The following is a 12,680-nucleotide window of genomic DNA, read 5'->3' as shown; positions in this document are numbered from 1 at the left end:
GAGGACACAACACAACACTAGAGGACGCAACACCACACTAGAGGAGGCAACAACACACTAGAGGACGCAGCACCACACAAGAGGATGCAGCACCAAACTAGAGGACGCAACACAAAACTAGAGGACGCAACACCACACTAGAGGACGCAACACCACACTAGAGTACGCAACACCACACTAGAGGACGCAACACAGGAGGACGCAACACGACACTAGAGGACGCAACACCACACTAGAGGACGCAACACAAGAGGACGCAACACGACACTAGAGGGCGCAACACCAAACTAGAGGACGCAACACCACACTAGAGGACGCAACACCACACTGGAGGACACAACACCACACTAGAGGACGCAACACCACACTAGAGGACGCAACACAACACTAGAGGACGCAACACTAGAGGACGCAACACAGGAGGACGCAACACGACACTAGAGGACGCAACACCACACTAGAGGACGCAACACAAGAGGACGCAACACGACACTAGAGGGCGCAACACCAAACTAGAGGACGCAACACCACACTAGAGGACGCAACACCACACTAGAGGACGCAACACAACACTAGAGGACGCAACACTAGAAGACGCAACACCACACTAGAGGACGCAACACCACACTAGAGGACGCAACACCACACTAGAGGGCGCAACACCACACTAGAGGACGCAACACTAGAAGACGCAACACCACACAAGAGGACGCAACACGACACTAGAGGACGCAACACCACACTAGAGGACGCAACACGACACTAGAGGACGCAACACCACACTAGAGGACGCAACACGACACTAGAGGACGCAACACCACACTAGAGGACGCAACACGACACTAGAGGACGCAACACCACACTAGAGGACGCAACACGACACTAGAGGACGCAACACAACACTAGAGGACGCAACACTAGAAGACGCAACACCACACAAGAGGAGGCAACACTAGAGGACGCAACACAACAAAAGACGCAACAGCCCACTTGAGGACGCAACACAAGAGGACACAACACGACACTAGAGGACGCAACACCACACAAGAGGACGCAACACCACACAAGAGGACGCAACACCACACTAGAGGACGCAACACCACACTAGAGGACGCAACACGACACTAGAGGACGCAACACTAGAGGACGCAACAAAAGAGGACGCAACAATAGAGGACACAACACAAGAGGACACAACACAACACTAGAGGACGCAACACCACACTAGAGGAGGCAACACCACACTAGAGGACGCAGCACCACACAAGAGGATGCAACACCAAACTAGAGGACGCAACACAAAACTAGAGGACGCAACACCACACTAGAGGACGCAACACCACACAAGAGGACGCAACCCAACACTAGAGGACGCAACACCACACTCGAGGACGCAACACCACACTAGAGGACGCAACACCAAACTAGAGGACGCAACACCACAATAGAGGACGCAACACCACACTAGAGGACGCAACACCACACTAGAGGACGCAACACCACACTAGAGGACGCAACACCACACTAGAGGACGCAACACCACACTAGAGGACGCAACACCACACTAGAGGACGCAACACCACAAAAGAGGACGCAACCCAACACTAGAGGACGCAACACCACACTAGAGGACGCAACACCACACTAGAGGACGCAACACCACACTAGAGGACGCAACACCACACTAGAGGACGCAACACCACACTAGAGGACGCAACACCACACAAGAGGACGCAACACCACACTAGAGGACGCAACACCACACTAGAGGACGCAACACAACACTAGAGGACGCAACACTAGAAGACGCAACACCACACTAGAGGACGCAACACAACAAAAGACGCAACAGCCCACTAGAGGACGCAACACAAGAGGACACAACACGACACTAGAGGACGCAACACTAGAGGACGCAACACGACACTAGAGGACGCAACACTAGAGGACGCAACACTAGAGGACGCAACACAACAAAAGACGCAACAGCCCACTAGGGGACGCAACACAAGAGGACGCAACACCACACTAGAGGACGCAACACCAAACTAGAGGACGCAACACCACACTAGAGGACGCAACACCACACTAGAGGACGCAACACAGGAGGAGGCAACACGACAAAAGACGCAACACCACACTAGGGGACGCAACACAAGAGGACGCAACACCACACTAGAGGACGCAACACCACACTAGAGGACGCAACACCACACTAGAGGACGCAACACCACACAAGAGGACGCAACACCACACTAGAGGACGCAACACCACACTAGAGGACGCAACACCACACTCGAGGACGCAACACCACACTAGAGGACGCAACACCACACTAGAGGACGCAACACAAGAAGACGCAACACTAGAAGACGCAACACCACACTAGAGGACGCAACACCACACTAGAGGACGCAACACAACACTAGAGGACGCAACACTAGAAGACGCAACACCACACTAGAGGACGCAACACCACACTAGAGGACGCAACACTAGAAGACGCAACACCACACTAGAGGACGCAACACCACACTAGAGGACGCAACACCACACTAGAGGACGCAACACAGGAGGACGCAACACGACAAAAGACGCAACACCACACTAGGGGACGCAACACAAGAGGGCGCAACACGACACTAGAGGACACAACACTTAAGGACCTAACGTCCTCTCGTCTCGTCCTCAGGTCACAGACGGTCAGCAGGTCCAGAGCAGACTCAGAGCTCTGGACGCTCAGTACAAGTCTCTGGTGTCGCTTAGCAACAGCAGGTTTGGACTCACCGTGTTTATGTCTCCTGTTCTCTGCTGACCACATCAGGGGACGTCCACTGGGACGCTTCTAAAGCAGTTTTGAGAGGACACATTATAGCCATCGCCTCTGCAAAAATGAAACAAAGAGAGAAAAAGCTTTCTCCCTTTGTTTCATTTTGTTGTGCAAGAAAAACTAAAGACAGCTCTAAAGACACACCTCAGAGTGTTATAAAGCTCTAAAGACACACCTCAGAGTGTTATAAAGCTCTAAAGACACACCTCAGAGTGTTATAATAATAATAATAAATATAGCCGCAAGCGGCAATGATCGGCCCTCGCCACGCCGCCGCAAGAGGAGGGGGCGTGGCTAACGCGCCCCAATTGTCCTTTTAGTACATCTACTGCTGAATCTGTGACGCTGTCACATCTTCTCCCCTTTATTTTACATCAAAAAGGTATTTTATTTTGAATTCTTGGCAAAATGTGCGGCTTTGCCGCACAGACACCGTGACTCTTAGAATAAAAATGTGGATAACTTTTGATGGTCCTGAAGATGAGTCTCACCACATTTCAGGTTAATATGTCTAACGCTCTGAGGGGGAGGAGTTTGTGAAAGTCTAAAGTGTAAACATGTTCTGGTGATTTCCCCATTGGAATAACATGGAAGGTTTTGGTCATCGCTACGGCAACGACATAACAATTATGACATGGGTCATTGACTTTTTTAATGGGGATTCTAAAATTGAGTTTTGTGTCAAATTTCATATAATTTCGCAAAACTAAACATTTAACCTCCATATAAAATCTGTAGGGGGCGCTGTGGCTCCAAATTAATTTATTTCACTTCAAGTAGGTTTAGGGCAAAGAGTTTAACAACTGATTCTAATTTGACGCAATTTGGACTTTATCTGTGCAAACGGCAGAAATGTAAAATTTGGGAGATTTCTGAAATTCTTGCTACAGTTTGTGGCTTCGCCGCACAGAGACCGTGAGAGGTATCAATGTAATTTAACAACTTTTGATGTCCCACTCCTCAGTAGCATTTTCACCAAATTTCAGCTTTTTAGGGTTTGTAAAAGTACAACATTTGGAAAAACTCCCGAGTCATGCTTAGCCATTTTTGAAGCAATATGGCCGACATTTGGTTGGGCGGACGGCGTTGTCGTAATAATATTTTTTACTTCTCTTGTCACCATCTACCTCTGCGCCAAATTTCATGATTCTACGATCAGATTTTTTTTGGGTCATTTCCCATCTCTCAATGCATTTTTGGTACATTTGGGGGCGCTGACGAGCACATTATTTTATTATAGAAAAGGGAAATAGCCAAAATGTAGAGGCACGATTTTTAGAGGTGTGAACATTTTGTGACTTTTCCTCAATGTCACTGGGTGAAAAATAGGGGCGTGTCCCGAGAAGAAGAAGAAGAAAGAATAATATTCCGATGTGAAAACAATGTTTCCCATTTTTCAAATATCATAAACTATACATTTCCTACCTCATGGTGTGGGTCCCTGGTCACTGACGGGTACTTTCCTTAATTTTGAGTGGGCTCCGCCCACTTTGTGTTTTTGGCCCTCTAAACAGTAATAATGTTACATTTTTGCATCACGTTTATATGAACGGAACATGCAAGAGATGGAACGTGTTCGTGAGACACTTAGAGCAAACGAGTGCTTTATATGGGGATGACGTCATCCCAATGTAAAGTGCTCGTTTAGTGCGCACTTTTGCACGGGCTTCGCCCGTTTACAACGGTAATGTTCCATTTTCCTACTACTAATTAGTCTGCACGGGGCGTGCATGAGTGAAGGAGTGCGTTAGTGAGTGTTTGGAAGTGGGCGAGCGCTTCGCACAGCTTGTGGCGCTCGGGCCTAATAATGACTTTTATTTATATAGCACTTTTCAGTGACCCAAAGACGCTGACCATAATAAAAAAGGGGGTGTATTTACAGACAGGGGGGACAACACGTACAGAACACATTAATGAACAGATAAAATGAACAAGACAGAAGAAGTAGAGAGAAAAAGATGTGGATGTAACAGGGGGAAGAAGAGGAGGTGAGGGTGAGTAAAAAGGGACCAGTTTTATTGAGAGTGGATTTGGTGCCAATGAGGAGGAGCTGTGTGTGTGTTGTGTGTGTCTCATGTGTGTGTCTCATGTGTGTGTGTCTCATGTGTGTCTCATGTGTGTGTGTTGTGTGTGTCTCATGTGTGTGTCTCATGTGTGTGTCTCATGTGTGTGTCTCATGTGTGTGTCTCATGTGTGTGTGTCTCATGTGTGTCTCATGTGTGTGTGTTGTGTGTGTCTCATGTGTGTGTCTCATGTGTGTGTCTCATGTGTGTGTTGTGTGTGTCTCATGTGTGTGTCTCATGTGTGTGTCTCATGTGTGTGTCTCATGCGTGTGTGTTGTGTGTGTCTCATGTGTGTGTCTCATGTGTGTGTCTCATGTGTGTGTCTCATGTGTGGTGTTGTGTGTGTCTCATGTGTGTGTCTCATGTGTGTGTTGTGTGTGTCTCATGTGTGTGTCTCATGTGTGTGTTGTGTGTGTCTCATGTGTGTGTCTCATGTGTGTGTTGTGTGTGTCTCATGTGTGTGTCTCATGTGTGTGTTGTGTGTGTCTCATGTGTGTGTCTCATGTGTGTGTCTCATGTATGTGTTGTGTGTGTCTCATGTGTGTGTCTCATGTGTGTGTGTTGTGTGTGTCTCATGTGTGTGTCTCATGTGTGTGTGTTGTGTGTGTCTCATGTGTGTGTCTCATGTGTGTGTTGTGTGTGTTGTGTAGGCGGAGGCAGCTGCAGTCTCAGTTGTGTCTCTGTGTCTCATGTGTGTGTCTCATGTGTGTGTTGTGTGTGTTGTGTAGGCGGAGGCAGCTGCAGTCTCAGTTGTGTCTCTGTGTCTCATGTGTGTGTCTCATGTGTGTGTTGTGTGTGTTGTGTAGGCGGAGGCAGCTGCAGTCTCAGTTGTGTCTCTGTGTCTCATGTGTGTGTCTCATGTGTGTGTTGTGTGTGTTGTGTAGGCGGAGGCAGCTGCAGTCTCAGTTGTGTCTCTGTGTCTCATGTGTGTGTCTCATGTGTGTGTTGTGTGTGTTGTGTAGGCGGAGGCAGCTGCAGTCTCAGTTGTGTCTCTGTGAGTTCCTCAGAGACTGTGATGAGTTGGAGCAGTGGATGTTCGAGCGTTTGATCAAACTAAAGACGACACGACTGGGACGAGAAGTGAGCCAGATCCAACAAGCTCTGCAGAAGCACAAGGTACACACACTATACACACACAACACACACACTATACACACACAACACACACAACACACACACTATACACACTATACACACACACTATACACACTATACACACTATACACACTATACACACACTATACACACTATACACACTATACACACACAACACACACACTATACACACTATACACACACAACACACACACTATACACACTATACACACACAACACACACACTATACACACTATACACACACAACACACACACTATACACACACAAGACACACAACACACACACTATACACACTATACACACACACTATACACACTATACACACAACACACACTATACACACACTATACACACTATACACACACTATACACACACTATACACACACAACACACACACTATACACACTATACACACACTATACACACACACACACACACACACACTATACACACACAACACACACACAACACACACTATACACACACAACACACACACTATACACACTATACACACAACACACACTATACACACAACACAAACTATACACACAACACACACTATACACACAACACACACTATACACACAACACACACTATACACACAACACACACTATACACACAACACACACACTATACACACTATACACACACACACACACTATACACACTATACACACTATACACACACAACACACACACTATACACACACTATACACACACACACTATACACACTATACACACACAACACACACACTATACACACTACACACACACACTATACACACACTACACACACACACACACACACACTATACACACACAACACACACACTATACACACTATACACACACAACACACACACTATACACACTATACACACACAACACACACACTATACACACTATACACACACACACACACACACACACTATACACACTATACACACACAACACACACACTATACACACTACACACACAACACACACACTATACACACTATACACACACACACACACACACTATACACACAACACACACACTATACACACTATACACACACTATACACACAACACACACACTATACACACTATACACACTATACACACACTATACACACACTATACACACACTACACACACTATACACACACTACACACAACACACACACTATACACACAACACACACTATACACACAACACACACTATACACACAACACACACTATACACACAACACACACTATACACACAACACAAACTATACACACAACACACACTATACACACAACACACACTATACACACAACACACACTATACACACAACACACACTATACACACACTATACACACTATACACACACTATACACACACACACACACACACACTATACACACACAACACACACACAACACACACTATACACACACACACACACTATACACACTATACACACACAACACACACACAACACACACTATACACACACTATACACACTATACACACTATACACACACTATACACACAACACACACACTATACACACTATACACACACTATACACACAATACACACTATACACACTATACACACACTATACACACAACACACACACACACACACACACTATACACACACAACACACACTATACACACAACAGACACTATACACACACTATACACACTATACACACACTATACACACAACACACACACTATACACACACTACACACAACACACACACTATACACACTATACACACAACACACACTATACACACAACACACACTATACACACAACACACACAACACACACTATACACACACTATACACACAACACACACACACACTATACATAGTAGAAAAAGCTACACACACAACACACACACAACACACACTATACACACACTATACACACACTATACACACTATACACACTATACACACACTATACACACAACACACACACTATACACACTATACACACTATACACACACTATACACACACTATACACACTATACACACACTATACACACACTATACACACAACACACACACTATACACACACTACACACAACACACACACTATACACACTATACACACAACACACACTATACACACAACACACACTATACACACAACACACACTATACACACAACACACACAACACACACTATACACACACTATACACACTATACACACACTATACACACAACACACACACACACTATACACACACAACACACACACACAACACACACTATACACACACTATACACACACTATACACACACTATACACACTATACACACACTATACACACTATACACACTATACACACACAACACACACACAACACACACTATACACACACTATACACACACACACACACACACACACACTATACACACACTATACACGCACTATACACACACTATACACACTATACACACTATACACACACAACACACACACAACACACACTATACACACACTATACACACTATACACACTATACACACACAACACACACACAACACACACTATACACACTATACACACACTATACACACAACACACACACACACACACACACACTATACACACACACTATACACACACTATACACACTATACACACACTATACACACAACACACACACACACACTATACACACACACTATACACACACTATACACACTATACACACACTATACACACAACACACACACACACACTATACACACACTATACACACACTATACACACACTATACACACTATACACACACTATACACACAACACACACACTATACACACAATACACACTATACACACTATACACACACTATACACACAACACACACACACACACACACACTATACACACACACACACACTATACACACACAACACACACACTATACACACACACTATACACACACTATACACACACAACACACACACTATACACACAACACACACTATACACACTATACACACACTATACACACACTATACACACTATACACACTATACACACTATACACACACTATACACACACTATACACACTATACACACACTATACACACACTATACACACAACACACACTATACACACTATACACACACTATACACACAACACACACACACACACACACAACACACACACTATACACACTATACACACTATACACACACTATACACACACTATACACACAACACACACTATACACACAACACACACTATACACACAACACACACACACACTATACACACACTATACACACACTATACACACTATACACACACTATACACACACTATACACACAACACACACTATACACACTATACACACTATACACACACTATACACACAACACACACTATACACACTATACACACACTATGCACACAACACACACACACACACAACACACACTATACACACAACACACACTATACACACAACACACACTCTACATACAAAACACACTATACACACACAACACACACTATACACACAACACACACTCTACATACAAAACACACTATACACACAACACACACACACTATACACACAACACACACTATACACACAACACACACACTATACACACAACACACACTCTACATACAAAACACACTATACACACACAACACACACTATACACACAACACACACTCTACATACAAAACACACTATACACACAACACACACACACTATACACACACTATACACACTATACACACAACACACACTATACACACTATACACACTATACACACAACACACACACTATACACACAACACACACACTATACACACACACTATACACACACTATACACACACAAAACACACACTATACACACTATACACACTATACACACACTATACACACAACACACTATACACACAACACACACTATACACACACTATACACACACTATACACACTATACACACACTATACACACTATACACACTATACACACACTATACACACAACACACTATACACACAACACACACTATACACACACTATACACACACTATACACACTATACACACACTATACACACACTACACACACAACACACACTATACACACTATACACACTATACACACTATACACACACACTATACACACACTATACACACAACACACACTATACACACACTATACACACACTATACACACAACACACACTATACACACACTATACACACAACACACACTATACACACAACACACACTATACACACAACACACACACTATACACACAACACACACTATACACACACACTATACACACAACACACACTATACACACAACACACACTATACACACAACACACTATACACACTATACACACACTACACACACAACACACACTATACACACAATACACACTATACACACAACACACACTATACACACTATACACACTATACACACACAACACACACAACACACACACTATACACACTATACACATTATACACACACAACACTCACACTATACACACAACACACACGACACACACTATACACACTATACACACAACACACACTATACACACTATACACACACACACACACACTATACACACAACACACACACACACACACTATACACACTATACACACACAACACACACACACTATACACACAACACACACACACTATACATACAACACACACTATACACACTATACACACTATACACACACAACACACACACTATACACACAACACACACACACACACACTATACACACTATACACACACAACACACACACACTATACACACAACACACACACACTATACATACAACACACACTATACACACTATACACACTAAACACACACAACACACATTATACACACACAACACACACACTATACACACAACACACACGACACACACTATACACACTATACACACAACACACACTATACACACTATACACACACACACACACACACACACACACACTATACACACAACACACACACACACACTATACACACTATACACACACAACACACACACACTATACACACAACACACACACACTATACATACAACACACACTATACACACTATACACACACAACACACACTATACACACACAACACACACTATACACACACTATACACACACTATACACACACACACACTATACACACAAAACACACACACACTATACACACTATACACACTATACACACACTATACACACAACACACACTATACACACTATACACACACTATACACACAACACACACTATACACAAACTATACACACACTATACACACTATACACACACTATACACACACTATACACACAACACACACTATACACACACAACACACACTATACACACTATACACACTATACACACACTATACACACACTATACACACACTATACACACAACACACACTATACACACACAACACACACTATACACACAAAACACACTATACACACAACACACACACACTATACACACACTATACACACTATACACACAACACACACTATACACACTATACACACTATACACACAACACACACACTATACACACAACACACACACTATACACACACACTATACACACACTATACACACACAAAACACACACTATACACACAACACACACTATACACACTATACACACACACTATACACACTATACACACTATACACACTATACACACACTATACACACAACACACTATACACACACTATACACACAACACACACTATACACACACTATACACACTATACACACACTATACACACACTACACACACAACACACACTATACACACTATACACACTATACACACACTATACACATACTATACACACAACACACACTATACACACTATACACACACACACACACTATACACACTATACACACACACACACACACACACACTATACACACACTATACACACACACACACAACACACACTATACACACTATACACACACTATACACACAACACACTATACACACAACACACACTATACACACACTATACACACACTATACACACTATACACACACTATACACACACTACACACACAACACACACTATACACACTATACACACTATACACACACACTATACACACACTATACACACAACACACACTATACACACTATACACACTATACACACACACTATACACACACTATACACACAACACACACTATACACACACTATACACACAACACACACTATACACACAACACACACTATACACACAACACACACTATACACACAACACACACACAAACACACACACAACACACTATACACACTATACACACTATACACACACACACTATACACACACTATACACACAACACACACTATACACACAACACACACACTATACACACAACACACACTATACACACAACACACACTATACACACAACACACACTATACACACAACACACACACACAACACACACACTATACACACTATACACACAACACACACTATACACACAACACACACTATACACACAACACACACACTATACACACAACACACACTATACACACACACTATACACACAACACACACTA

General features: G+C 43.1%; 1 protein-coding gene across 1 annotated transcript in view; it reads left to right on the top strand.

Moving 5' to 3' along the window:
• Positions 1 to 12,680, top strand: part of sptbn5 (spectrin, beta, non-erythrocytic 5) — a 154,430-nt gene that overhangs the window by 29,967 nt on the left and 111,783 nt on the right. Inside the window, 2 exon segments of the mRNA XM_072436122.1 lie at positions 2,693 to 2,775; positions 5,856 to 6,009. Coding sequence (XP_072292223.1) covers positions 2,693 to 2,775; positions 5,856 to 6,009 — 237 coding nt within the window.

This window comes from Eucyclogobius newberryi, unplaced genomic scaffold, assembly GCF_026437365.1.
Source record: "Eucyclogobius newberryi isolate DKJ021-1_F unplaced genomic scaffold, fEucNew1.0.hap1 SCAF_70, whole genome shotgun sequence".
In the NCBI taxonomy this organism is placed as follows: Eukaryota; Metazoa; Chordata; class Actinopteri; order Gobiiformes; family Gobiidae; genus Eucyclogobius; species Eucyclogobius newberryi.
The sequence above is the reverse complement of the archived record's forward strand: the minus strand, read 5'-3'. Positions and strand labels throughout refer to the sequence as shown.